The sequence below is a fragment of the Dermatophagoides pteronyssinus genome, unplaced genomic scaffold (assembly GCF_027571235.1).
Source record: "Dermatophagoides pteronyssinus isolate colony J.1.1.1.1 unplaced genomic scaffold, Derpt_VIB-CSIC_2022.12 sq0001, whole genome shotgun sequence".
Lineage (NCBI taxonomy): Eukaryota > Metazoa > Arthropoda > Arachnida > Sarcoptiformes > Pyroglyphidae > Dermatophagoides > Dermatophagoides pteronyssinus.
In genome coordinates this window covers 5367459-5392730 of record NW_027461525.1, presented here as the reverse complement: position 1 = coordinate 5392730, position 25272 = coordinate 5367459, and the positions used below count along the sequence as shown (strand labels likewise).

General features: G+C 29.2%; 10 protein-coding genes and 2 long non-coding RNA genes across 16 annotated transcripts; 7 read left to right on the top strand and 5 right to left on the bottom strand.

Annotated features, from left to right (window-relative positions):
* Nucleotides 1-21: 21 nt before the first annotated feature.
* LOC113790457 (uncharacterized) lies at nt 22-1850 on the bottom strand. The gene is made up of 3 exons (XM_075823092.1): nt 1726-1850; nt 764-1646; nt 22-692 (listed from the first exon to the last, which is right to left on the bottom strand). The coding sequence occupies exons 2-3, from the start codon at nt 1231-1233 to the stop codon at nt 29-31; spliced, it is 1134 nt and encodes a 377-aa protein (XP_075679207.1). The 5' UTR covers nt 1234-1646; nt 1726-1850; the 3' UTR covers nt 22-28.
* Nucleotides 1851-1856: 6 nt separating this feature from the next.
* On the top strand, nt 1857-3352 carry LOC113790456 (chitinase-like). Its single transcript, XM_027340128.2, has 3 exons — nt 1857-2017; nt 2078-2416; nt 2515-3352. The coding sequence occupies exons 1-3, from the start codon at nt 1945-1947 to the stop codon at nt 3321-3323; spliced, it is 1221 nt and encodes a 406-aa protein (XP_027195929.2). The 5' UTR covers nt 1857-1944; the 3' UTR covers nt 3324-3352.
* Nucleotides 2626-3948, bottom strand: LOC142645831 (uncharacterized). The gene is made up of 2 exons (XR_012846872.1): nt 3702-3948; nt 2626-3511 (listed from the first exon to the last, which is right to left on the bottom strand). It is a non-coding gene; the product is annotated as an uncharacterized LOC142645831 (long non-coding RNA).
* A 3675-nt stretch (nt 3949-7623) lies between these two features.
* On the bottom strand, nt 7624-14407 carry shi (dynamin-1 shibire). 3 transcript variants are annotated; one of them, XM_027340077.2, is made up of 10 exons: nt 14007-14403; nt 13778-13942; nt 13523-13702; nt 12322-13451; nt 12146-12151; nt 11816-11977; nt 11449-11759; nt 11279-11378; nt 10813-11210; nt 7624-9590 (listed from the first exon to the last, which is right to left on the bottom strand). In XM_027340077.2, exons 1-10 carry the CDS (start codon nt 14059-14061, stop codon nt 9419-9421), a joined length of 2679 nt encoding a protein of 892 aa, XP_027195878.2. In that variant the 5' UTR covers nt 14062-14403; the 3' UTR covers nt 7624-9418. The 3 variants fall into 3 exon arrangements, with proteins under 3 accessions (XP_027195878.2, XP_027195879.2, XP_075675967.1); XM_075819852.1 differs by lacking the exon at nt 7624-9590 and adding an exon at nt 9709-10373 and having other exon boundaries at nt 14007-14407; XM_027340078.2 differs by lacking the exon at nt 12146-12151 and having other exon boundaries at nt 14007-14400.
* LOC113790421 (uncharacterized) lies at nt 7806-9281 on the top strand. Its single transcript, XM_027340085.2, has 2 exons — nt 7806-8427; nt 8497-9281. The coding sequence occupies exons 1-2, from the start codon at nt 7806-7808 to the stop codon at nt 8625-8627; spliced, it is 753 nt and encodes a 250-aa protein (XP_027195886.1). The 3' UTR covers nt 8628-9281.
* Nucleotides 14408-14977: 570 nt separating the features above from the next.
* On the top strand, nt 14978-16328 carry LOC142644978 (uncharacterized). The gene is made up of 2 exons (XR_012846185.1): nt 14978-15204; nt 15276-16328. It is a non-coding gene; the product is annotated as an uncharacterized LOC142644978 (long non-coding RNA).
* On the bottom strand, nt 16116-17656 carry LOC113790415 (polyprenol dehydrogenase-like). Its single transcript, XM_027340080.2, has 3 exons — nt 17515-17656; nt 16563-17419; nt 16116-16465 (listed from the first exon to the last, which is right to left on the bottom strand). Exons 1-3 carry the CDS (start codon nt 17600-17602, stop codon nt 16262-16264), a joined length of 1149 nt encoding a protein of 382 aa, XP_027195881.2. The 5' UTR covers nt 17603-17656; the 3' UTR covers nt 16116-16261.
* A 250-nt stretch (nt 17657-17906) lies between these two features.
* On the top strand, nt 17907-19448 carry LOC113790417 (protein-lysine N-trimethyltransferase SMYD5-like). Of its 2 annotated transcripts, XM_075819863.1 has the most exons (3): nt 17907-18038; nt 18094-18167; nt 18229-19448. In XM_075819863.1, the coding sequence occupies exons 1-3, from the start codon at nt 17927-17929 to the stop codon at nt 19387-19389; spliced, it is 1347 nt and encodes a 448-aa protein (XP_075675978.1). In that variant the 5' UTR covers nt 17907-17926; the 3' UTR covers nt 19390-19448. The 2 variants fall into 2 exon arrangements, with proteins under 2 accessions (XP_075675978.1, XP_027195883.2); XM_027340082.2 differs by having other exon boundaries at nt 17988-18167.
* A 93-nt stretch (nt 19449-19541) lies between these two features.
* Nucleotides 19542-20587, top strand: LOC113790422 (transmembrane protein 256 homolog). Of its 2 annotated transcripts, XM_075819908.1 has the most exons (4): nt 19542-19682; nt 19959-20101; nt 20178-20284; nt 20357-20587. In XM_075819908.1, the coding sequence occupies exons 1-4, from the start codon at nt 19648-19650 to the stop codon at nt 20498-20500; spliced, it is 429 nt and encodes a 142-aa protein (XP_075676023.1). In that variant the 5' UTR covers nt 19542-19647; the 3' UTR covers nt 20501-20587. The 2 variants fall into 2 exon arrangements, with proteins under 2 accessions (XP_075676023.1, XP_027195889.1); XM_027340088.2 differs by lacking the exon at nt 19542-19682 and having other exon boundaries at nt 19882-20101.
* On the bottom strand, nt 19860-23275 carry rho-7 (rhomboid family intramembrane serine protease rho-7). Its single transcript, XM_075819889.1, has 3 exons — nt 22502-23275; nt 22232-22431; nt 19860-22165 (listed from the first exon to the last, which is right to left on the bottom strand). The coding sequence occupies exons 1-3, from the start codon at nt 23159-23161 to the stop codon at nt 22078-22080; spliced, it is 948 nt and encodes a 315-aa protein (XP_075676004.1). The 5' UTR covers nt 23162-23275; the 3' UTR covers nt 19860-22077.
* LOC113790416 (5'-3' exonuclease PLD3-like) lies at nt 20714-22102 on the top strand. Its single transcript, XM_027340081.2, has one exon. It carries the CDS (start codon nt 20714-20716, stop codon nt 22016-22018), a length of 1305 nt encoding a protein of 434 aa, XP_027195882.2. The 3' UTR covers nt 22019-22102.
* A 45-nt stretch (nt 23276-23320) lies between the features above and the next one.
* Nucleotides 23321-25262, top strand: tank (EI24 domain-containing protein tank). Its single transcript, XM_027340084.2, has 7 exons — nt 23321-23573; nt 23651-23806; nt 23879-24067; nt 24144-24254; nt 24320-24431; nt 24500-24686; nt 24753-25262. The coding sequence occupies exons 1-7, from the start codon at nt 23559-23561 to the stop codon at nt 24820-24822; spliced, it is 840 nt and encodes a 279-aa protein (XP_027195885.1). The 5' UTR covers nt 23321-23558; the 3' UTR covers nt 24823-25262.
* The last annotated feature ends 10 nt before the right edge of the window (nt 25263-25272 follow it).

Here is a 25272-nt window from a genome sequence, read left to right as displayed (position 1 = left end):
CAATCGATACTCATTTTTTTCGAACAAATTATTTAGCATTATCAAACAAAACTCTTGTAATTGTCATATAAAGCATTATCATTGGAATGGCATAAAACATAATGATGGCCGATCCAAGCATAAAACTAATCCTTATTTCATTTGCAAAATTATCATGTTCAAATTGGTTAATATTTTTAATGGCAACATGTATGGCAACAATCATACATGATATTGATATTGTAGTCAATATATAATTGAATTTTTGTATCGGTTTTCCGGCTAAAATTTGATAGAAAAAACCATAAATAACACCAATGCTACCGATAACAACAAAAAACCATTTGATTGCTGCATAAATACCAATATAATAATTGGAAATCGAACCAATCATATAATATGAACCAATACGATTGATACATTCACGAAATAATAGATTAAATGATAAAAATGTTGGTGAAAATAGATCCAGTACACGTATGGAAGTTGGTGTTGCAAATCTACCTTCCAAACGCATATTCGATTGTGGACTAGCAAGAAACATATTTTGTTCACATTTATCAATCGGTATTGATTTAATACGTTGTTCAATACAACTAATCCAACCATCACTATGTTTAGTGTTTTGTATGCTAATCATTGAAACATAAAGTTCACCATTCGGATAATCATGTGTTATGGCAATTTTTTCAACATTTTTGATTTCAGATTCACTAAATAAATATTCAAGAAAAAAAAGAAAATAATCATCATATTTTTTTTTAGATTGAATCAACAACATTACATGATAAGTAAAAACTTGATAACACGATAATCATTTTTAAATTCATTAAACATATTTGTTTGATTAAAAAATTTGGATGTAATTTGTATCGATATTGGTGGTTGTTGTGTTGTTGTCGGTTGATCTGAACCGATAAAAAAAATTATAAAAACTTTTGTTTTTTCTAAATCAATTGTTGATCGTCGATGAAAATAGATCATATTGACAATATAGATTTGTTGTTGTTGTTGTTGATTGAATTGTTTTTTACCACCACCATCAACAACATCATTATCTTTATGTTTTACAAATATTTTATTCCAATATTTTGTTGAATATTTTCGATTGAATATAATTGAAAATATTAATGCCAGAATGCAGACAATCAAACCGAATATAATGATTGTGGCAAGGAAAATATCAAATGAAAATTTTATTGTTTTTTCATTGATAACGGTGGTTCGATTCATCATCAATGTCATCATTTGCATTTTGGTCGCAATAAATCCTGTGACTTGATTGTTTTTCCGTCGTTGTTGTTGTTTCGAATGTTTTGTTTTTCTTCCATTTTTATAAACCGAAAAAAAACGAAAAAAAGTTCGCGAACAATTTTCGCAAAACAAAAAAACAGAAACAAAAAGGCTAATCTAATTATCAAATCCAGTTAATTAATCCTGATAATGATTTTTGATTGATTGATTGATTTATCAATCTTGAGATTAACTTGTTTGTGATCTTATGACAACAACAACAACAACAAAAGAAAAAGACTTTTTCTCAAGTGAAACACCAGTGTGCGTGCGTTTGAATCAAGTGGAAGTTCAATCATCATTTGATTATCAATGAAATAAACAATGGATTATGATTTGATTGACAACTTTGATATTTTATCAATTGTGATTAGCTAATCAAAAAAAATGAAAAAAAAATTTCAAAGATCAATTCGATAATGACGATTGTAACATTTAACATTTTTCACCTACCTGTTGAAATACCTGTGTGTGTCGGATAGATAATCAATAAATTTCTAATCTAATCATCAGACAAGATTTTTTGATCCGATAATTTCTTATTCAATAGTCCAATTTTTGATCGTCGATTACTACACTATTTAAACTCCATTTCATCAATCGATTATTATTGATTTTCTTTTTCTATTTTTTCATTGTTGACATCGTAACAAAACAAAAAAACCGCTCAGAATGAAAATCAGAATTTTTTGTTTACTTTTTTTAACCGTATGGACGATGATGTCATCGGTTGAAGCAGCCTGTGGTAAGATTATTGATAATTTTTTTTTTTGACGGAAACAAAATGATTTTTTTTCCCCAATAGAACCAATAGTATCACCTTATGTTGATGCAACAAGAATGTCGGAAAATTTTCTTGTCGATCTATATCAACAAACTGGACTTAAATCAGTTACATTAGCATTTGTACTTGGAACTGGTTTTGGTTGTACACCAAGTTGGGGTGGTGAACAAACATTAAATGATCCAAAAATATTGAATGGTGTCAAAGCATTTCGTAATATTGGTGGTAAGGTTATTTTAGCAACTGGTGGTGCAATGGGACCATATTTAGAATCAACTTGTTCATCGGCTGATCAACTTGCACAAACATATCAACAAGCATTAAATATTGTTGATAGTAAACATTTAGATATAGATATTGGTAAGTTAAGATTTTTCTCTTTTAATTATCAGTGATGATAAATTAATCTGATAAAATGATTTACCTGATGATTTTTTTCTTATATTCCCATATCAAAGAGGCACCCGTCAATGTTGATATAATGTTAAATGCATTGAAAATATTACGAACACGAATACCTGAATTAACAATATCATTTACAATGATGGTACAAGGTGATGATTATGGTATTGTTGATAGTTTAGGTGTTGATATTTTAAAACGTTCACGGCAAATTGGTGTTGATGTTAATATCGTAAATGGTATGACAATGGAATTTGGTTCACGACGATCATCATGGGGTGATGCTGTTATTGCTGCAAGTGAAAGTTTACATCGACAATTACAACAAATATGGCCAGAAAAATCTTCCGAAGAATTGTATACGATGATTGGTATTACACCAATGATAGGAAGGAATTTTAATGGAAAAATATTTCAAATTGAACATGCAAAACAATTGGTTGAATGGTCGAAACAAAAACAAATTGGACATTTATCATTTTGGTCTGTGGGTAGAGATAATGGTGATTGTCCTGGTGGTGGTATTTCACCATCATGTTCAAGTATTTCGCAACAAAAATTTGAATTTAGTAAAATTTTTCAACAATATTCTGGTAATCATATTCCGGATAAATTTTCAACAACAACAACAACAACAATGAAACCTGATCCTAATCGAACAACAACATCAAAACCACCAAAACCAATTGATTGTTCAACCGGTATAGAATATATTGTACATGAAACATATTGTGATAAATATTATTGGTGTTTTCAAGGTAAACCACATTTGGAACAATGTCCAAATCATTTAGTATGGGATCCGAAAATTAATTCCTGTAATTATGCTGAAAATGCTAAACGTACTGATTGTATACAAGAATAATGAAAAATAAAATAAATTTTTGTTTTTTTTTTCGTTGTTGTTGTTGCGCTGTTTGATTCGATCAAGATCCCGCGGGTATCCGGTTATGTTTTTGTTTTGTCTAAATAATTGCGTAAACACAGCACACACACACAGCACAGACCAGACATTCGAGCAAACGACAGACAAGTTTTTACACGAAAGTAAATCTTGAAAAGAGAAATTTACAAAAAAAAATAACATTTTCGATCGATCGATCGATTTTTGTTGTTGTTGTTGTTGTTGATGATTGTAAACATCATCATCATCAACAACAACAACAACATGGTTATATAATAATCGTCATCATCAATTTTCTTTTTTTTTTTTTTTTTAATACTTTTTCTCTCACTCACTTACCTCATTGATATTCCAGTCGGTCGGTCAGTCGATCGGTATTAGAGATAAAGTGTAAATAGAAAACGAACGATGTTTTCAACCGAAATGGGAAAAAAATGAAAATGGTAAAAACCGAAATAGCAATCATCCGTCGATCGAAAAAAAATCTTTGAGCAACAACAAACTTGTTATCACACGCAGATACACACGAACGAATTATTCGAAACAAAAAATGAGCGGAACTTTAACGAAGCAAAAAAAAAAATTCGTGAACATTATCATCAATCCAGAGAGATTTTGCCACCATATATGATCACGAGACATTTTTTTTTTTGAAATTTGTTTTTTTCCCAAAAATAAAATGATTTCAAAAAAAATAAAATAAACCGATCTTGACCAAACACAGTAGAAATAGTTTCTTTTGGCTTCCTCCGTCAAAAAAAAAAAACATTCGATTGATACATTCGAATGATAATGATGATGATCATTGATGTAACTGCAGTTGATAAGGACCGATTTTGGTCCGATTTTTATTTTTTTTTAATATTTTTACTTTCTAACGATGTTTCTATCCATCCGAATTGGGTAAAATCATTTTCATATAATTAATGATTAAATTATTACCAAAAAAAAAGCTAATTGAATGATTTTTCTTTCTCTCTTTTTGCTGTATGTAGACTCCTCTCTGTTTCATTTATTTATTCGTCGGTTCTTATCGAAGATAATCTTTGTGACTATTTTTTTTATTTTCTAAAGGAAAAAATATATTCACCTGATGTGTGTGTGATTATTGTTCATCATCATTATCATCATTATCCATTATTCATTAATCATGATCGAGAAACAGAACGATGTTTTCAATTTCAATTACAATTAAATCAATTCAAAACAAAAACAAAAATCTAGTCTAAATAATTAGGTTTGAACATTTTGTTGTTTCGATTATTTCGTGAAACAAAACAAAACAAAAATCGAATCATCCAAATAATTGATTAATGGATGCTATATCATTACTATAATAATGGATTTAAATTAATTAAGACAATTTTTTTCTGTTTGCTGATGTTTCTTAGAAAAAGATTTTCGTTTTCATTTTGCTCAACTTTCAAATCAAATCGAAACATTAATTGTATCTTTGCATTGATATTATCTTCCCATATACAAATGTGAACAACATTTGTTTGAAAAATTATCGTTTTAGTTTCGTTTCTCATTGGATTTTTTATTATTATCGATCGAATAACTTAATTTCATTCATTAAATACCGTTGATTGGCTTGAAGGGATTTTTGGAAAACGAAACGAAACGAAATAATTTTTCTTGCTCAACAAAAAAAAATTATCAACATTAATTCGATCTCAAATCTATTTCAATGGAAAAAAAGAAGAAGAAAAAGAAAATAGGAAATGTTATATACGCTAATCATTAACGAAAATTGTTGTTGTTGTTGTTTCCATTTCCGTGCCTGAAATATATCGAATGAAAATTTCAAAACAAATTTCAAATTTAATCATTATGGGGGTGAATGCGAGAAAATTGTTCAAAAAATTATGGAGATTTAGCAACAAAATCCGTTATGCAATGTAATGTTTGTTCAAAAATTCAATATTGAATGAAGATTTTCAGTAACAAAAAAAAAACTCGAAAAAATCTTGTTCTGTCTGCAATGATTATCATCGTTCATCGTTCATCGTCACAATTTGATTCGATTCAGTTTTTTTTTCGGTTCGTTCCGATACAATTTCATTCAGTTTTTTTCTTCAACTAAGCATCCAATAATGATTGATGACTTTTTTGTTGTTGTTGTTTCAAAAATATATTTTCATTTTTTTAGCTGATCAATTTTATCCCTCCCTGTCTATCGTTTCTGTTTCTCTTCATGATGATTATCATTGATGAATGTGGATGGTAATCACTTTCTTATCACTCATTTATACACTCCCAACAAAACAAGATGAAACATGGTTTACAAAAGGTGAACAAAAAATAATCAATTTTCGTTTTTTAAAACAAAAACAAAGACCAGATACATTGTTATCGGATATTTGGTTTCAATCAATTGACTATCTGATATCAAACACCGAAAAAGTCTAAAAGTGTCTAATTAAAGCCCCCTTACAATCTTATTGTTGTTGATGAAAGTCGAATGATCGAATGATCGATGAATAGATACATCTTGTGTAATAATAGCCAACCGAGAGAAAGAAAAACGAAAAATCCTTTCAAAGAGCCATTGACCAAAAACAACAAAAAAAATTTTTGTTTAAAATCAACAAAATTCATCGGATGTGTTTGGTTTTTGGAAACAAAAAAAAACTTTCTAAAATAAAACCAAAACAACAACAATTTGATAAGCAAATATGAAATATGAAATGAATGAAAATTTCATTCAATAGTTTTTTTTTTATATTCAACAACCATTGATGGATGGTCAAATTTTTTTTTTCAAAAATTTTTATATTTTTAAACGAGCTGTTTATACATTCGAATCATATCAGTGCATAATAATCTTTATCTACATTATCAGATTATCAGCCTGCCTGCCTGGCCAGACTGGCCATATAGTTTTTTAAAATAAAATTTTTTTTAAGTTTTTCTTTTTTTTTCTTCTTAAATAGACACACACAGACAGATCAACAGACATGGTATGTTTGGTTGAATATTGATACCGGTCATCATCATCGACATCATTAATGAAGAAAGACGAAGAAAAAAAAAGGATCAGATCAGATTCAGTTTCAGTTTTGGTTTTTCTGATCGTTAATGTTATCGGACAACTGACCATCCAGCCAAGCAAAAATTGATGCAAAGTGAGAATACCGACCGACCGACCGAGCCGAGCCGAACCGGGATCGATCATATCCTATCACACAGTGTAACACACGATGATGATTGCAAATAATCACTATTTTGGTTATTATTATTGGTGGAAAAAAGATGAAAGATGTGTGTGTGTGTGTGTGTATTTGGTGGATAATTTTATTTTTTCTATATTTTTCCCCTTTAGCTGACTGACCTCATTCACTGGTCATTCCACCTTTCGATGTTCTAATTCAAGAAAACGAAACGAAAAAACGAAAAACAAAGTTTTTGGCTATAATGCGGATTGAGATTCTTTTTCACCATTATCATCACTATATGTATGGATGCTTGAGGGCTACTCTATTTATTTATAATGATGATGATAACCGAAAAGATGAAAGAAAAAAAAAGAAAAATCGGTAAATGGGAAAATATACAAAGAGAACGAACGAACGAAAATATTTATTTAAAACGAACGAACGAGAATACCAGATTTTTTACAAAACGCAATACATGAAGTAAGGTAAGAGAGAGAGAGAGAAAGGTTAAAAGAGAAAAGATTTGATGATTTTTTTTATCGTTGACGTGGTTGTTGTTGTTGTTCCATTTGGGTTTTAATTTTAGAAATTAGTTGTTTTTTAATACAAACACACACATACTAATCATACCTGGTCGGTCATTTTTTTTGTTACCTTTTTTCATTTTTTGCTGCAAATGATTGGCTATCACAGGTATTGCCGGTCCGGTTCGTTTGATAGTTTGTTTTTTTTCCCGTTAGATTTTTCTTTCTTCAATTTGAAAAGAGCAACAACAAAAAAAATCAAAGAAAAAGAGAGCTTGGTGGTTCATCATCATAATCATCTTTGGTCTGTTTGAATTTCACTTTTCTTTTTTCTTACTCAGGTTTGATAACCGCACATACATTAAACATCCTTGTTGTTGAAGCACACATTTGTTCCAACACTGTGTTCGTTACCTACACACACTCGGACAAATCAACGATATCGGATCATCGACCAACAAAAAAAAAAAAACCATCAACATCGACATCGATCGAACGAACGAACAAACGAACGGATCCGATCCCGTTCATTTTTCAATTCAATTTTATTTAACGTATCGTTTTTCATTTTTTCATTCATTTACCAGATATCGTTGACTTCAGTCAGTCAGTCAGTCACTTCACTTTACTTCAGTCATCATCAACATTTCGATTTGATTTTTTTTTCTTCTTGTTTCGTTTTCGTTGAAAAACATTTTCATTCATAAATTTTTTTTGTTTTGTTTTGTCAAACAACAACAATCAAATAATCAACAATCAACATGTATAACAACAAAATTATTTTATTGTTTTTTGTTTGTATGATTTGTCGGCACGATATTATTGTTTCTGGTCAATTTTCATTCGGTGGTTTTGGTGGAAGTGGTGATAGCGACAGTAATAGTGGTGGTGGTGGTATTGGTGGTTTTTCCGGTTTTAAATTATCCGGTCCATTAGGTCAATTGATGCGTGGATCTAGTTCATTAAATTTAATGAATTCAAATTTTGGTTTGGGTCAAATTCTTGGTACATTAATGAGTGGAAGTACAAGTGGCGTTAGTGGGGGTGGACCATTAACACAATTAGCAACTGCTGCATCAAGCCAATATATGAATGCATTACGTAGTAATCCATTGTTAAGTTCATTTGCTAATGTTGCTGCTGGTGGTAGTCAACAATCAGGTGGACCACCATCATCAAGTTCATATGCAGCTCCACCATCACCATCATCATCACATCCACAATTTTCACCAAATCATCATTCAATGTTTCAAAATCCAATGGCAATGTTTGGTGGTGCCGGTGATAGTTCAATGTATGGACCACCATCACATCCAGGTGCAGGTGGTTATGATCATCATTTTGGTGGCAGTAATGTTTTTCCACAATATGCTACACCCGATAGTAAGTATTCCAAACATTTTTTCTTAAAAAACTTTATTAATGAAAAACTCTTTTACCAAAAAAAATTAGATTATTTTCCAAATGGCGGACATTATGGTGGACCACCATCATTTCCACCATCACCATATGGACCACCATCATCATCGTATGGACCACAAATGCCACCATCAATGATGCATCATCTTGATCGTAAAAAATAAAATCAAACAAAAAAATCAAAAATCAATCAATCAAATTCCATAATATCCTCAAAATAATCTTCATAATCAATCAATCATTTTTCCTCGTCGTCATTCATCATTTTTTTTTATTATTTTCATCAATTTTTAAACAAGAAAAAAAATTCATTTTTCAAATTTTTTTGTCTCTCTTCTTTTGTGGAGAACTTACTTTACACAGTCACAAAATCATTATTATTTTTAAAAAACTTTTTTCAGGCAAAATGATAAACAGTTGCCACGTAATCAACGTAATTGTCCACAATTTTTTTCCGATTCTTTTTCTTCTTTTCGTGGTGTACCATTGATGTACATAGTTTTTTTCTGTTTCTCTCGTCATTTTTCAATTCAATTTGTTTTTTTTTTCAATGTTAATCGTTTGTCCCCAGAATTTCATTCTTTCCCCCCAGACAAAACAAAAATTTTAATAAATTTTCATTATTTTTAAATTAAAATTTTTTATTATTCAAATTTTTCATTCACTAAGTTATTACAGAGAATTGCAGAGAATATATTTACACACACACAGGTAACAAACACCGAGCGAGAGAGAGAGAAAGTAAATGGTGAAAAAAAACATGAAAAATAAAATTATTAAAGATGCACTTTTACTGGAGTGTGGTAAGGGTTAAATAAGATGAATAATATTAGACGAATAATTAATGTTTCTTCAATGTCCAGCGCAAACAAACGAATGTCCAGAGAATCCAGGAATGTCTTTGAAGATTTTTTCTTTTTTCAGTTTTCAAAAAAAAAATACTATCATCGTGCTATTAACGTGGCCGTGGCGGTAATGATGGTTTTTCGAATGCCGAAAATGCAGCATTAGCCAAATGATTTTGTACCTGTGGATTGGTAGCTAATTTAATCATTTGATTTTGTACTTGTTGATTATTGGCCACTTGATTTAGAAAATTATTGACTAATGGACTTGGGCTTACTCTTCTGTTTGTGGATAGTTAAAAGGAGACAAAAAGTGTTTTTAAAAAATGAAAAAAAAAATTAATATTTTCAGTTGTAAAATTCATTTTGTAAAAGTAATTTTTTGTAAAAAACACCAAAAGCAAATTAATTAATCGATTTATTATTATTGCAGTAAAATTAATTAAAATTAACATTATTAATGGGAAAAAATCCAAAATTGATTTTTTTTTCAAAATGATAGATTCGTCTGAACAAACAAACAAACAAACAAAGATAAAATCGAAAGCATAAATATATTTCAAGCATTTTTTTTGGATGAAAGAAACATGATTATAGAATGGGATTGATGATACGAATTCATTCATTCATTTTTACCTAAAACGCACAATTTTTTTTTAAATCTTGATTATGGTGTGTGTATTAGTGCAATTATATTATCGGTTAAATAAGATAGTTTTTGTTCTGTGTGTCGGTGTGTATGTGTGTGTATAACAAGAAGCAAAAAAGAAGAAACAAATTGATATTATTATGCTGTGTTTTTGACAAAAAAAATCTAAGAAGATTTTTGAATTAAAGTTTTTTGATTGATAAAGTTGTTGTTGTTGTTGCTGTTTGAGACTATAGAATTGAAATTAGTTAATTATAATTATAATAACTGAAGGATTAAAAGATAAGATTATTTTTAGTTTTTGCAGAATTTATTTATGTGAACCAAATCCAAAAGCATCGAGTACTGAATCAGAAACAGCCTGTGTAATACCTTGTTGAATACGTGGTGGTAAATTAGGCATTCCTCCTCCTCGTCTGTCATTTTTTGTTTTTTTGTAGTTTTTTTTAAATGAATTTTGTATTTTATGGCAGCAGACGTTCAACAAGAAGAAGAAAACGAAAAAATTGTACCGAAAATAAAATTATTAAATAAGAGATTAGAAAGCACAGAGATTAATTGGTTAGATATTTACATTTTGCGGAAACAACATTGCGGTCGTAACAGCAGAAAAAAAGCAGCAGCGTTGGCGAAATGATTCAAATGTATTCAACATGGACAATTTTTTTTTTTTTTTTTTTTTTTGGAAATGGATTAGAGACAAGGACAATGGATAAGCACAAATTAGTTTTTTTTAGAAAAGTTATTTAAAATTAAAATGATTATTTTGTCAATGAATTTAAAGTTTCATTTTTCTCGATTAATCGATTTAGATAATGGGTTAAAGATGAATAAGAAATAAAAATAGTTACTTACGTTGGTATCAATGGAGGAGGTAATCCACCCGGACGAATTGGTGGTGGTGCAACACCTCTACCTGGAACATTCGGTGCCGGACGACCTGGTGGTGGCGGTGCACCACGGCTAGGATTCGAGCTTGGTGGTGGTGGACGATTCATTGTCGATGGATTTGGATTATTTACTGTCGTCGACGACGGCGGTGGTGCCTTTGATACATTATTACTCATTGGTGTTGGTGATGGTGCCATATTACGCCATGACCAATCATCTTTGATAGGTGGTGGTGCAGGTTGATAACTAGTTTGCATTGATACATCGCCAATTATTTGCAATGCTTGTTTACAAGCATGATACATTCGCAACATTTCTTCTCGTTTACGTTCTTCTTCCGGTGATTCTTCCATCATCGTTGACTATTTAAAATATATGATTTAAAGAAAATTACAACAACAACAAGAAAAAGAGATTTTCTTTAGCTTACCTGGTCACCTGCTTGATAAAGTTGAGCCAACAGTTCTGAATAAATGAAATCTTTTGATTCATTTATCATGAGATGCATAATGATCTTAGGAACAAGATCCCTATATGAATGAATGAATGAATGAAATGAACATTTTGTTGATTAAGAAAATAAAATTTAAAAAAATTTACCGATATGTTTTCGTAACAATTTTCATATACGAATCAACCAAATTACGAATAGTTTCAACTTGTCGTTCCAATTGTGGATCAAGACTAGATACACCTGAATCACCACCATCTTCACCACCGTTTGAATGGCTTGCTTCACAACTACGTTCCGGATAAACACCAGCACGAAGAAATGATGCTTTCCATGAATCAACATCTTCCTGTGATTCACAAGACAATTCTAATTGTTTATAATCTTTGTATACATTTCTTTGATCAGGATTGAACAATGCAAACGTATGTCGTTTTGACATAAAACCGGATTCCATATCCTATTTAAAAATATAATTTAGTTTAAATAAATTAAATTAATCAATGAACAAATTACCTTAATTTTGAGACCATCAAGTGGAAGCATATATTTTTTATCTTTTTCTTCTTCATCTTTAAACCATGATAATGATTCACTGGTCAATACAAACCAATAATCACGTGAACCACCTTTCATAATACCTAAATTATGAATATTCATATAGCCTTTACGAATTACCTATAGATTTAAGACAAAAAAAATCAAAAATAAAAGATTAATATTTTTTATAACCAAAAATAATTACAAGCGACAAACAAAAAGAAATAAGCGAAATAGATTTCAAGATACGCTAAATCCGCTTCTATAACTACTATTTTTTTTTTAAAGATCAATAATATTTCTTACCCCAGTCTTTTTATTATTATTATTATCAACAATAATGCCGCATTGTGTGAGAAACAAGACAAAACAAACAAAAAAAAATCGAATGATCAAGAATGAGTAGTTATAGGATTTTATAAAAATGCTGATATATTCAATACGAAAGTAAAAGTTATTGAATAAAATTATTAATTATTTACCTGATTACCAAGTTTACGTTTTTGTGAATTATCGGCTGATTGTTGTGCATTAGAAAATCCAATAAAATCTTCATGATTTGTGTTCATATAGGCCAATTCTACATCGCATAACATTAAAATTTGGTCTTTGGTTTTTTGTTCACGTTCACGAACATGTGACATAATGATTCGTTCAGTTTCTTCTTGTAATCTTGGATAACGAACCATTTTCTGTGTACAACGTCGAACAACATTACCCATTTCGGCAATAACCAAATCAACACATTTAATTGATGGTTCACGAAGTTGAGATATTTGTCTTTTGACAATAGCTTCGAAAGCCATATCAGGTGTAAACAAACCAACACGAATACCATGAATGTTTCGAATAGCGAATGCAATTTCACGACGAAGTTCTTTTTCATCAAATTCCATTTTGACAATTTCAAATGGAAAACGTTCATGAAAAATACGATTGATGCGTGCACCACCGGATAATTCGGATGTATTGATTGCAGCTGAACCAGATCCTTCAATATTTCGTTCAAAATCTGTTTGTAATTGTTGTATCATTTGTAACATTGCTTTTGTTTTTCGAGTTGGATCATCCGGACGAAAATTTTTATATTCTTCTACTTCTTTTTCCAATTGTAACATTTGTTTTTGAAGTTTATCTCTCAATGCAGGCAGTGTATCACGAATGTGATTAGTTAATTGTTGATTAAGCACACGTTGAAGATATGGTGTGCCCATACGATCTGCCATATGACGATATGATGGATGAGAGAGGAAAAATTTTCGTTCAGCATCTAAAGCAGCTTTAATATCTTTACGTCCTTCAATATCTCGTTGTGATCGATTAACCACACCGATATAACCACGTCTAAGTGGTAATAATTTATTTTCAAGAATATCTTTTGCATCGGTACCTTCATCCATTAGATCCAATTTAGTAATAACACCGATTGTACGTAAACCTTCTGGATCAACTTCTTTTGCCAATTTTAATGCATCCGATGTAGCTAAATCTTGATTTGCACTTGTTACAGCCAAAATTAAACAATTTTCACGACGAATATAAGTCAAAAGCATTTCACGAATTTGATGTTCAATATCAGCTGGTTGATCACCGACCGGTACTTTTGTCATGCCTGTATTGATTTAGAAAGATAGATTTAGTTTTTCATTAATCAAAATTTTTTTTTTATTTATCTAAACGAACCGGGTAAATCAATCAAAGTTAAATTTAATACATGTGGTGAATAAACACGAAGATTGATTGGAACTGGCGATATGCCTTTGTTTGATCCAGTTGTTCGATCAGTTTCTTCTTCAATTTCTTTACGTATTTCTTCAAAATTTGTAAATTTTTTTCCACGACAATGCAAAAATTCACCATATTCTAAACGTTAAAATTACAAAATGAATAACGAAATTGAAATCTAACTTATTCAAAAATTTAAAAAAAATAACAAACCCATATTTGAATGAATTAATTGCAATACTAATGGCCTTCGTGTAACAATGCCCGAACCACGTGGAAGAAAATCTCGGCCAACAAAATTTTCCAAAACTGATGATTTACCAGCAGATTGGCCACCAATAACGGCTATCTGTGGCAAGTCCAATGACATGGACACACCTGGAATTTTTTTTTTTTTTAAATGAATGAAAAAATCCAGAAAAAATAATGTTTTAAAACATACCCAACGCAGAGAATGCATCCTGTAATTTATTGACAATGGGTATAAGATTTTCCATTGTCGTCAATTGTCGTTGTCAGCGACTATCGATGAAAGACAAAATCAATCAATAAATAAAATATTAAGTTTTTTTTCCCAGCGATCCACTATGGGAAAAAGAAACAAAACCAAAATCGTCAGAATAGAAGAATCCTGGTGGTTGGAGTATACAAGAAACAATATATTGATTAGTAAAAAAAAAAAATTGAATTTGAAAAACAAAGACAGAAACAGTAATGAAAAACAATGAATGAGCGGCCTATTGTTGTATCATCATCATCATTCGATATGACAATTCGGTGTGTGTGTGTGTATGGATGATGACACAGACAATGTGCGACAGAACAACAACAACATAGGAAATGACAATGATGATGATGATTAAAAAGTCGATTGTATCAAGTAAAATTCAAAGTAAAGAAAAAAATTCATTCAAAAATCAAACACACCGATATATACAAATAACAACAAAACAACAAAAAAAAAGCAGCTGTTCGAAGAAGAAAAATTATCTTCCAATTTTTCTTTGATCAAAAAACGGAATACATTCGATTTTTTTTTGGATGTTTAAGGGAAAAAAATGATAAAGGTTAGGTATTCAAGAAATTTTTGAAAAAAAACACATACCGAAAACTTGAAAAAATGATAAAATATGAATTGAACAGAACGAAAAAAAAAATTGAAAAAAACAAAAAAAAAATAATAACGAGTCAACCAAACAAACAAACAACCGCCTCTCTTTTTTTTCTTATTCATTCGCTGGCAATCAAATGGCGTAACAAGCAACGAAAAACAGTGAAAAAAAAAATTGCCATTGTAAATTGAAAGTCCAGATCGCACACACTTTATTAACTGGCGCTGCAAGACTATGTTCGATATACGCATGTGTATATCGAATATTGTGTTTTTTTTCTTCATTCGATTCATTCGAATTAACCAAAAAAATAAAAAATTTCTTTTTTATTAATCATTTTTACGCCCTCAACTTGATTGGAAAAAATTAAAAAAATTTTAATGAAATTTTGCATTTTTTTGTTGTTGTTGTTGTTTTGTTTAAAATCAATTGTCTATTGTCTATTGAAATTGTTTGTTTGATTGTAGCAATTTGATGTTTGTTTTTTTTGTTTTTGGTTTTGGAAAATCATTCCATTAAAAAAAAAGGGTAAAATAATGATTATCTTTTATCCAAAAAATGATGAATCTAATGATGATAATGATTAATTTTTTTCTCAGCTTTCATTTTTTTTTGTTAAAGTTAGTCACATTTTTCGACACGAATGATCATCATCGATAAAAACAAATTGATAAAACGTACCTTTTGAATTCGAATATTGTTTTGTTTGTTTGTGAATAAAGACAGAATAGCTAAAATTTCATCATTTTTTTTGTTCCAAAATCAATAATGTTATTAGCTAATAGCATTTACGATGATTTGAAATGAAATTGAATTGATGACTTTTTATTATTGATAATGATTTGGATGATGATGCACAACAATTGATTGGTTTTTTTTGGATGGAAGACTTTATTCTATTCAAAAGATGATGATTAAAATATTGATAAAACAAAACAAAACAAAACAAACAGATAAAACAGACAACCAGAAAAAAATCGAATCAACATCAAAGATCAAATGTTGAAGAACCAAAATAATGCTGGCCAAATTGTAGCGAAGAAAGAAAGAAGAAAAAGGCCCTTGATGTGACTCACTTGGATTTCTAAGTCGTTTTTTTTGGATAGCCAAAAAAAACAAGGCAACGAAGAATTTTTTGTTCGTTCTTTCGTTCTTCTTGTGAAGGTCTTTAACGCTATTCAACCAACCAATAACACTGGCCTATATAGATGGGAAAAGTTTTTTTTTTGAAAATCAATTGCGCCGGTTTCCCATTTTCGATGGTGATATCCCAACAACCAGAAAAAAATTTTTGGGTTCCAAAATAACGCGCAAACGCTAAATCATTTCTCTTTTTTGGTCAATGGTTCCATCATCCGTACATATACATCAAAATGCTATACAATTTCTCCTATTTCATTTCAATGTTGACTGATAGCATCTGTATTTTTTTTTTTAAATTTTATTTTTGGGTAAATACTTTACATATTTGAATGATGAATAATAGTTTAATTTCAATTGAATAGTTTTTGGTCAATAACAGAAAAAATATGTTGTGAAAATTGATTGTATCGATTTTTTTTTTCGTTTTTTTTTTGTGGACTTTTCAAAGATCCTCAAACCAATAACCATTAGTCCATTTTTCTAATAAATTTCTTGTCACCATCCATAAACGATTTTGTTGATCCAAATTATATGATAATGAACTTGATCGTACTGGTTTACTATCTTCAAAATATTCACCATTTTTACGATTTAATTGGCTTGATAATGAAGCGTAGATAATTGTTTCGGCACCGGCTTTTGTATCCTATTTGAATTTTTTTTGAAAATGAAACAATCGATTAATAATATCGATTATGTCGTTCATCAAAAAATCGAATACAAAAAAAAAAAAAAATACATACACGAAATGTTAATTGATTAGCTAATAATGGATATTGTTTCATAATATCAATAGTATTCAATAGATCAGTATCAACTAGACCAGGATGTACAGCAAATACTTTTACTCGTTCATTCCAATCTTGTTGTTTAATTGATAATGTACGATTTAATGAATAAATAAACATTAATATGGATAATTTGGATAAACCATATTGATAATGTGGTGAATAAACTTGTAATGCTTGTAAATCATTATAACGTATACGTGTTGGTATATGATGTAGACAAGATGTAACCAAAACCAATCGTGATTGATCACGTTGTTGTTTGGCTGTACGATATAAATATGGTAATAAATGATATGACATCAAAACATGACCAAGATAATTTATAGAAAATTGTGATTCAAAACCATCTTCAGATAATTTAAATGGTGGAAACATAACACCAGCATTACCAATAAAATAATTTAAACGGGTATCATTTTGATTTTTAAATCGATCCAAAAATCTTATAACCGAATTCATTGACATAAGATCAAGATGCCATATTTCTAAATTCCATTTTCCTTCAGGTATTCCTTTGGTTATTGATTGAAATCTTGATTCAATTTTCCCTGGATCATTCGATGAAGCAGTGGTTATAACACGCGCACCTTTACGTAAAAATGATCGAACAATTTCAACACCTAAACCACGACTACCACCAGTAATTATGGCAACTTTTCCTTCTAAATTTCCCCGTATATCTGGATCATTTTCATTCAATATACGAATATTATTCTGATATGGTGCAACTTTACGTTGATGTTCACGTAAAAGATATGGTAAAACAACAGCATAAAATTGTAAACGATTAGCAGTTATGAATACCGGATCTATGGTGAGTAAAATTATAAATGAAAACCATTAACGTAATTTCATTAATGTTTTACAAATTTTTGAAAAATGACAACAATATCAGTATACTCACTAATGACAACTTCAAAACCTCGAACATTATTATCACTATGATGTGATAGAATGGCTAAAGCCGAAAGAATTGGTGCAAAAATATTCATTATTTTTTCTATTTAAAAATTAGAATGGCCAAAATATTTTTTTGGGTTTTTCTTTCTCGCACAGAACAGAAATTACACTATATTGAGATGGATTTACCAATCTCAAATCAAAATGAAATTGATTTCCTGATTTCGACACCAAAAAAAATAAAAATGTAGGGTATGTGAACGAGAAAACAGCAGCAAAAAACGTTGTCAACAAATTTGGAAAATTTTTTTTTTGGTTTCATCAAAAATTACAATTTTTTTCGTTTTTAAATGTCCAAAAATTTTTTTTCCAAAATTTTTTCATTTTGAAATTGAAAAAAAAACTTCTTTTTACACATGCGCACATTGCTGTTGTTGATGGGTTTCTCCAACGTCATTCGATTCGAACGAATTGTGATCACACCTCGTGTTTTTTTGCAAAAAGTGAAAATTACGTGTTTAACACATGGTTGGTAAATATAGAAAGTAAAAAAAAAAATTCTCAATTTCAAAACAATTTTCAGGTGTTTGTTTGTGTTTAAACACAATGAATTTAACAAACAATCAAAAATTTTCAATCAATCATGATCCTATCAAGGTAATATTTGTATTTTGGTTTTTGAAATGAAATGAATCTTTTTTTGTCTGATCATAAACAGGGACGATGTTTAATAGCAAACGAAACAATTTATACTGGTGAAATTATATTCGAAGAATTACCATTAGTTTGTTCACAATTTTTATGGAATGCTGAATGTAAATATGATGCTTGTCAATATTGTTTAACACCATTAGAAACGGCCGAAGAAAATGTTTCTCGATTAACAAAAGCACAACAACCAATACAATTACCATACGTTGAACAATGTTGTCAAACAAACAAATCCAAACATATCAATTGTTCGGGTTGTGGACAAAATGAACGATATTGTTCGATTGAATGTTGTCAACTTGCTTATGAACATTATCATCAATTATTATGTCCTTCACGATCGAAAGAATTGGAAAATAATTTGAATAAATTATGTGATTTATGGAAATCAATTCATTATCCACCCGAAACGGCTAGTATAATGTTATTGGTAAAAATTTTGGCCCGAATTAAACAAGATTCAACATTTATCGAAAAATTACAACAATTTTCAAGTAATATTATTGTTGAACAAACGGATAAACTTGTTCATATTCTATGTGGAGATAAATTTCATGAACAAATTGAAATTCTTCGACAAATTGTTTCGGAAATATTTTCACCGGTTGATGAAATATTGAAACCATTTCTCACTGAAAATGGCTTTAAATCATTATTGGCAATAATTGGAAAAAATGGTCAAGGAATTGGTACCAGTGCATTTAGTCAATATGCAAAAAATTGTGAACAATTTTTTGCCAATAACCCAGAAGAATTGGATAAAATTAATCAATTAACTGATAATTTATTTGACAAAATGGATGAAATTTCTGGTTGTTTTTTAAACAATGAAGGATCTGGTCTTTATGAATTACAAAGTTGTATTAATCATAGTTGTCAACCAAATAGTGAAGTATGTTTTTTAAAAAATAATTTTATTCTTTCATTGAAAGCAATAGAAACAATTAATCAAGGTGAAGAAATTACTATTTGTTATTTGGATGAATGTTGGCAAAATCGTAGCCGTCATAGTCGAAATAAATATTTACAGAAAAATTATCTATTCATTTGTCAATGTCAAAAATGTCAACAACAGATTAATGATCCGGATGTTACCAGTGATGAAGAAGAAGATTCAGATTTACAATCAAATCCTGATGACGATGATGATGCAATGAATTGTGATTGAAAATGTTTTTGCAAATAAAATTCTTAGTTGAATAAAATTTTTTTTCGTTTTGTTTCGAATGTTTTGCGAAATTGACTTCAAAAGAAAACACAAAATTGTTGACCGCTAGATGGATATACTTTCACATGGATAATATCGAATGTTTTCATTAATGCGTTTTTTGCCAAAAAAAACATTTCTCGTTTTTTAATTTGTTTGTAAATCGATACAATCGAAATTGAATAAGGCATTTTTTATTTCATTCATTCAATCAGTCAAATGTATTATTACATAAAAAAATTGATTAAAATTCCGTAAGTTTTAAATGTTGATCTCTTTTTTCTCTCGTCTATACATTGTTGACAATCACAATCGCCATCAAATCAATCAGACAAATCATTGATTATCAGCGCTTTGTTCAATCAATTATCTATCAATTTTCGTTGCTAACCATATTGGACGGATTATCTTGCAAATTTTTTCGAAAGAGAGAAAGAAAGACAACGAGCAATCATGTCGTTTTTGCAATCATACATTAATATTCCAAAAGATTTATTATACAATTGTTTTTCTTATCTAAATTATTCAAGTCAAAAAATGGCAACACAATCCGCACCAACACCTAAATTAAATTTTCAATTAATTGCTCAACAATATTCGGCATCACCATGGATTAAAATTGCTGCAATTTGTGGTGCTTCAGCCGTTGTTCTTGGTGCATATGGAGCACATGGTATGTATTTCGTTTTTGTTTTTTTTTTTGTTGGAAAATTTCAACCGAATCCAATTTTTATTAACTTTTTTTAAAGGATTAAAAAAATCGGACAAACGAGCCATTTTTGAAACAGCTAATCGTTATCATTTTTATCATTCGTTAGCATTGTTGGCAACTCCTTTTGTACATCGACCAAATTTGGTAAACAATCAAATCAATGAGTTATGTCAATAATGTTGATTATCATTTTTATATATTTTAATATATATTTAGGTTGGTGGTTTATTTCTTGGCGGTATGATGATATTTTCTGGAACATGTTATTGTAATGCTATTACTGGTAATGAAATGGTTGTACGATTTACACCGTTCGGTGGTATGATGTTCATTTTGGGTTGGTTGGCCATGTTTATTTAGTTACAAATTTTCTAAATTTCTCAAATATTATTCATTCTTTTTTTTTGTTTAATTTGAATAAATCTACTCTTCTTTTTTTCGTTAAAATTATCAGTCATTGAAGTGAGATAAGATAAATGACTTTTTGGTGTGTGTGTTTATTTACGACGAAACGATATTTTTGTTTGAAAAAAATTGATTTTTTGATTGTTTTTTTGGTTGTTTCTGTCAACGATGATGTCCATCAAAACTATTTTCGTTTTGATTCTATTCAATTGGATTTTTGCTGATGCTACCCGATCATTTATTGTTGAAACACTTCCAAATGAATTAAATTTTTCATTAAATAAATCAAAATCAACATCTGATACATGGTTAGAATTAATAAATTCAGCTCAACATACAATCGATATTGCATCAATGTATTGGACAATGCTCGGTACGGATGTAATGCCAAATCCTGTACCAGAAAGTAAAATTGGTGAAAAAATTATACAATCATTAATTGATTCGGTTCGAAAACGTTCCATTCATTTAAGAATTGTTGTTAATGATCAAAAATCTAATGATAATAATAATAATGAAGATTTGAAAATACTGGGGGAATATTCACAAATACGAAGATTAAATTTCGAACGTTTAATCGGTGCTGGTATTTTACATACAAAATTTATTATTGTAGATCAAAAAGATTTTTACCTGGGTAGTGCTAATATGGATTGGCGTTCATTAACACATGTAAAAGAATTGGGTATTGTTATACAGAATAATCCAGAATTGGCTGATGATTTATTGAAAATTTTTGAAATGTATTGGTTGATGAGTGAATCGCAGAAATCAATTCTGCCTACAAAATGGCCATCCAAATATAATGCCTATTATAATTTAAGTAATCCATATCGAAATCAATTAAATCCAAATGTAAATGATGATAAATATAACATATTTTTAACATCATCACCAAAACAATTTTGTTCACAAACACGTACAAATGATTTGGATGCATTGATCCGAATTATTAATGAAGCTGAAAAATTTATCTACATTGCTGTTATGGATTATTATCCATTATTTTTATATGAAAAATCATCATCATCTTCACATCATTATTGGCCAATTATTGATGATTCATTAAGACGTGCCGTATGGGAACGTAATGTTCAAATTCGTTTACTTGCAAGTTATTGGAATGATACGCGACCATATATGTCAGTGTTTCTAAAATCATTGCAGGCATTGAATTTTCATAACAATAACAATGGTGGTGGTTCAATTGAAACAAAATTATTTCAATTTCCTGAATGTCCATTTAGAAAAAATCCAATTCCATATTCAGGTGTTAATCATAATAAATATATGATTACCGATAAGGTTGTCTATATTGGTACATCAAATTGGTCAGCTGATTATTTTATCAATACAGGTGGTGTTGGTATTGTTTTGAATGTTACCAATTCGAATCATTCACCATTATATGATCAAATTCATAAGATTTTTCAACGTGATTGGAATTCACAATTTGCTAAAAATATTGAATAATCATTTTTTATTTCATTTTGCAATGATATACACAAAAATATAAACACAAAAGGTTGAAATTAAAAATGATTTTTAAAACTTTTCCATTGTTTTATAATGATTCTTTTTTGATTCGAAAAATATTGCCGTAATGAACTTGAATAATACCTGTGTGTTTGAAAATCAAATTGAAATTGAAAGATTTTTTTAAGGAAAAATCAAACAAAAACTTACATTCCAAACAATGTACCACCCATATGTGCTGCATGATCAAATATTTCCCAACGTAAAACAATTCCTAAACCATCCAATAATAGAATACTTTTCAATGCTGTATATGATGAAAATGTAAAAAATGGTAAAAATATTATCATCAATTGAATATCTGGTCGTTCAAGACAGGTTGCACCCAATATGCCCAATATTGCACCACTCTATTTGATAATTTGAAAATGATTTGAATGAAATGACGAATGAAAAATCCATTAAAAACAAATTGCTTACCGCTCCCAATGAAGGTACAGCAGAATTTATGATAACTTTATGTAGACAACTTGTAAACGATGATATTATACCTGAACTAAGATAAAGTGCTAAGAAATTTTCCCGGCCAAACAAATGTACAGCAAGATCACAAAATGAATATAAAACAATCATATTCATGCCTAAATGTGTTATTGAATAATGGCTAAAATTTGATAAAATCATTGGCATAATTCGTATGGAACCGGTATCAACTCTTGATATAAAATATCTACTCATCAGATGATTTAATCGTGGTAAACGCCAACAAAAAAACACCAAGCCATTCAATGCTGCAATACCGCAAAATATTTTAAAACCATCTTTACGTCGATCCCAATATTGATTTTTCATCTGTTGAAACCATGATGATCGAGAATTATCAGAATGATTCCATAATGATGGTGTTGAAAATAAATGATGTTTCAATTTTTTTCCATAAACATTATTTTCATATTCCGCAATAGTTGCTATTGTAAATGATGTTCCACATACAGTTATTGTAAATAAAAATGGTTTCATTAATTTTCCATATTTATTGATTGATTGTTGATATTGTTGTGGTTGTGAATTATGCAAAAATCTTTTGGTAAAATTAATCCGATTTTGTCGATGAAACAATAATGATGAAAAAATACGCATTTTGATTGCAAATCCGATCAAATTAATCCATCAAGCAATCCAAAAACCAAACAAACAAAACCAAACAAATCCAGACATGTGACAAGAATTTCGAAAGAATCTGGAAAGTTTCCATCAAACAAAAACAAATTTACGGAAAAAAAAACTTTCTTACAAAAGTTTGTTCGTTCGAGGTTGAATCAGAACAGAACAGACGCAGTTCTTCTTTTGGGATTTTTGTTTTCGATTTCACTTTTTTTTCTTGTTTGTTTGTTTTTGTTTTTGTTTTTTGGATAAAATCTTTTGAATTCTTTTTTCTGATTTAAATCGCCCCCCAAAAAAAATTGTGATTCAAAATAATTCTCAATCGAATGATGATGATAATAATGAATTGAATTGGGCTTGAATCTTTTCAATTATGGATAATTTAAAGGTAAATTTTTTTTTGGATTTGATTATCTGATTTGATTATCAAATGAATGAATAATGTTTTGTTTCAATTTATTTCAGTTAATAATATTTGGTTTCAAAGATGGCCTTTATGATTCAATATTTTTTGGAATTTATGTGATAACAACCGTACTCACACAACAACAACAAAGTAAACAATCAATCAATGTTTTAAAACGTATACGACAATGTTGTCTACTTGGTGGCCTTTTAATGGTAAAAAATAAATTAAATTAAATTAATTTTTATACCGATTGATAATGTTCTTCTATCATTTGTTATATTTAGTTTTCTATGATAATTTTTAATTATTTTTTACAATTGTTAAATATAATTGTTACAATAATATTTGGTTCACAACAACAATATGGTACAACATGGTTATGGTTAGAATCAACATTATCAACATTATTTTCGGCATTATGGGTTTTACCATTAATATTTCTAAGTCGTATTGTGACCGCTTTATGGTTTCAAGTTAGTTTAATTAATTAATTTTATAAAATTCAAAAAAATTAATTAATTTTTCTCTTTGTGTGTTTGTCAAATTTAGGATATAGCAGATATTTCATTCAAAGGCCGGCCACAAGCTTTCAAAAGCATTTCAAAATTAATTGCTGACACTTTGTTTAGCATGTTGATACAGATTTTATTTTTGATACAGGTAAAATTATTATTGTTCGATATTGAGTGGATTCAAATTCTCATTACATTTCATTCGGCATATAGGCAAATCTATTCTATTTTTTTCCGATCAAATTTATCGGTCAATTATTGAGTATTCTACATACAAGCCTTCTATATTCATTATATTCATTCGAATATAAATGGTTTAATATGGGTAAGATTCAAAGCAAAAAATTTTTTTTAAAAAGAAAATTAACAATTTATCGATTCCACAAAATATAGGCTGGGAATTATATAAACGATTACATTATATTGAACGAATGTGGCCATATTTTTTTGGATTTGGACTTCCATTAGCTTTAGTTACACATTCACTTCCAAATTATTACCTAAATACGGCTTGTTTTGCATTTTTATTTCCTTTATTCATTTTAAGTGCAAATGAAACACATCTTGACCTTAAAAAAAGGTATGATTAATTTGATTGAAATTGACTTTGATATACTTCTTTATCTGATTTCTTTTTCTAACTAAGTGATCATAAAATACCATTCTTTTCGGGTGTTGTTTGGATTTCCAATAAATTAATGATAGTCCTTCCATAAATCAATTTGCAAAAAAATACCTGGATAATAATTATGGAATAATTCAAATTTATAACCAAAAAACTCAAACTCAATGATGATGATTCACAAGAAAAACAAAATTTAATTTTATCAATTTTTTTTTATTTACATATTTCTATCTGTGTTTGTGTGAATGAATATTTGATGTGTTGGTGTTGGTGTTTGATGAGCTGCAAATATTTTTTTGTTTCTTAAATTAACAAATATTAACTGTAAATCTGAATATTTATCTAATTTTAACGAAATGTAAACAAAAAGTTTCTTCTGACCTGTCCATCGAAACAAGAAATCCACCCCCTCACACTACACAATGATTTTGTTTTTTTTTTTGTTTCTCATCATCATCATTTTTTTTAAAAACATAAATTAAAGAAAAAAAAACATCTATTAAAATTCTAGTTATGTGTTTGTGGAAAATTAATCAATCAA

Excerpts from the sequence above, each read along its gene's own strand:
- LOC113790457 (XM_075823092.1), bottom strand. The coding sequence starts at position 1,233 with ATGCAAATGATGACATTGATGATGAATCGAACCACCGTTATCAATGAA. Across the intron at positions 693-763 it reads ATCAAGTTTTTACTTATCAT|TGAATCTGAAATCAAAAATG; the intron begins GTAATGTTGTTG and ends ATATTTATTTAG.
- LOC113790456 (XM_027340128.2), top strand. The coding sequence starts at position 1,945 with ATGAAAATCAGAATTTTTTGTTTACTTTTTTTAACCGTATGGACGATG. Across the intron at positions 2,018-2,077 it reads ATCGGTTGAAGCAGCCTGTG|AACCAATAGTATCACCTTAT; the intron begins GTAAGATTATTG and ends TTTCCCCAATAG. Across the intron at positions 2,417-2,514 it reads ACATTTAGATATAGATATTG|AGGCACCCGTCAATGTTGAT; the intron begins GTAAGTTAAGAT and ends CCCATATCAAAG.
- LOC113790421 (XM_027340085.2), top strand. The coding sequence starts at position 7,806 with ATGTATAACAACAAAATTATTTTATTGTTTTTTGTTTGTATGATTTGT. Across the intron at positions 8,428-8,496 it reads ACAATATGCTACACCCGATA|ATTATTTTCCAAATGGCGGA; the intron begins GTAAGTATTCCA and ends AAAAAAAATTAG.
- shi (XM_027340077.2), bottom strand. The coding sequence starts at position 14,061 with ATGGAAAATCTTATACCCATTGTCAATAAATTACAGGATGCATTCTCT. Across the intron at positions 13,452-13,522 it reads AACTTTGATTGATTTACCCG|GCATGACAAAAGTACCGGTC; the intron begins GTTCGTTTAGAT and ends AAATCAATACAG. Across the intron at positions 11,211-11,278 it reads TTTATCAAGCAGGTGACCAG|TCAACGATGATGGAAGAATC; the intron begins GTAAGCTAAAGA and ends TATTTTAAATAG.
- LOC113790415 (XM_027340080.2), bottom strand. The coding sequence starts at position 17,602 with ATGAATATTTTTGCACCAATTCTTTCGGCTTTAGCCATTCTATCACAT. Across the intron at positions 17,420-17,514 it reads AGGTTTTGAAGTTGTCATTA|ATCCGGTATTCATAACTGCT; the intron begins GTGAGTATACTG and ends TACTCACCATAG. Across the intron at positions 16,466-16,562 it reads CTAATCAATTAACATTTCGT|GATACAAAAGCCGGTGCCGA; the intron begins GTATGTATTTTT and ends AAATTCAAATAG.
- LOC113790417 (XM_075819863.1), top strand. The coding sequence starts at position 17,927 with ATGCGCACATTGCTGTTGTTGATGGGTTTCTCCAACGTCATTCGATTC. Across the intron at positions 18,039-18,093 it reads AATTACGTGTTTAACACATG|GTGTTTGTTTGTGTTTAAAC; the intron begins GTTGGTAAATAT and ends AACAATTTTCAG. Across the intron at positions 18,168-18,228 it reads TCAATCATGATCCTATCAAG|GGACGATGTTTAATAGCAAA; the intron begins GTAATATTTGTA and ends GATCATAAACAG.
- LOC113790422 (XM_027340088.2), top strand. The coding sequence starts at position 19,882 with ATGTCGTTTTTGCAATCATACATTAATATTCCAAAAGATTTATTATAC. Across the intron at positions 20,102-20,177 it reads TGGTGCATATGGAGCACATG|GATTAAAAAAATCGGACAAA; the intron begins GTATGTATTTCG and ends CTTTTTTTAAAG. Across the intron at positions 20,285-20,356 it reads TTGTACATCGACCAAATTTG|GTTGGTGGTTTATTTCTTGG; the intron begins GTAAACAATCAA and ends ATATATATTTAG.
- LOC113790416 (XM_027340081.2), top strand. The coding sequence starts at position 20,714 with ATGATGTCCATCAAAACTATTTTCGTTTTGATTCTATTCAATTGGATT.
- rho-7 (XM_075819889.1), bottom strand. The coding sequence starts at position 23,161 with ATGCGTATTTTTTCATCATTATTGTTTCATCGACAAAATCGGATTAAT. Across the intron at positions 22,432-22,501 it reads CTGTACCTTCATTGGGAGCG|AGTGGTGCAATATTGGGCAT; the intron begins GTAAGCAATTTG and ends ATTATCAAATAG. Across the intron at positions 22,166-22,231 it reads GGTGGTACATTGTTTGGAAT|GTATTATTCAAGTTCATTAC; the intron begins GTAAGTTTTTGT and ends TCAAACACACAG.
- tank (XM_027340084.2), top strand. Across the intron at positions 23,807-23,878 it reads TACTTGGTGGCCTTTTAATG|TTTTCTATGATAATTTTTAA; the intron begins GTAAAAAATAAA and ends TGTTATATTTAG. Across the intron at positions 24,687-24,752 it reads CATCTTGACCTTAAAAAAAG|TGATCATAAAATACCATTCT; the intron begins GTATGATTAATT and ends TTTCTAACTAAG.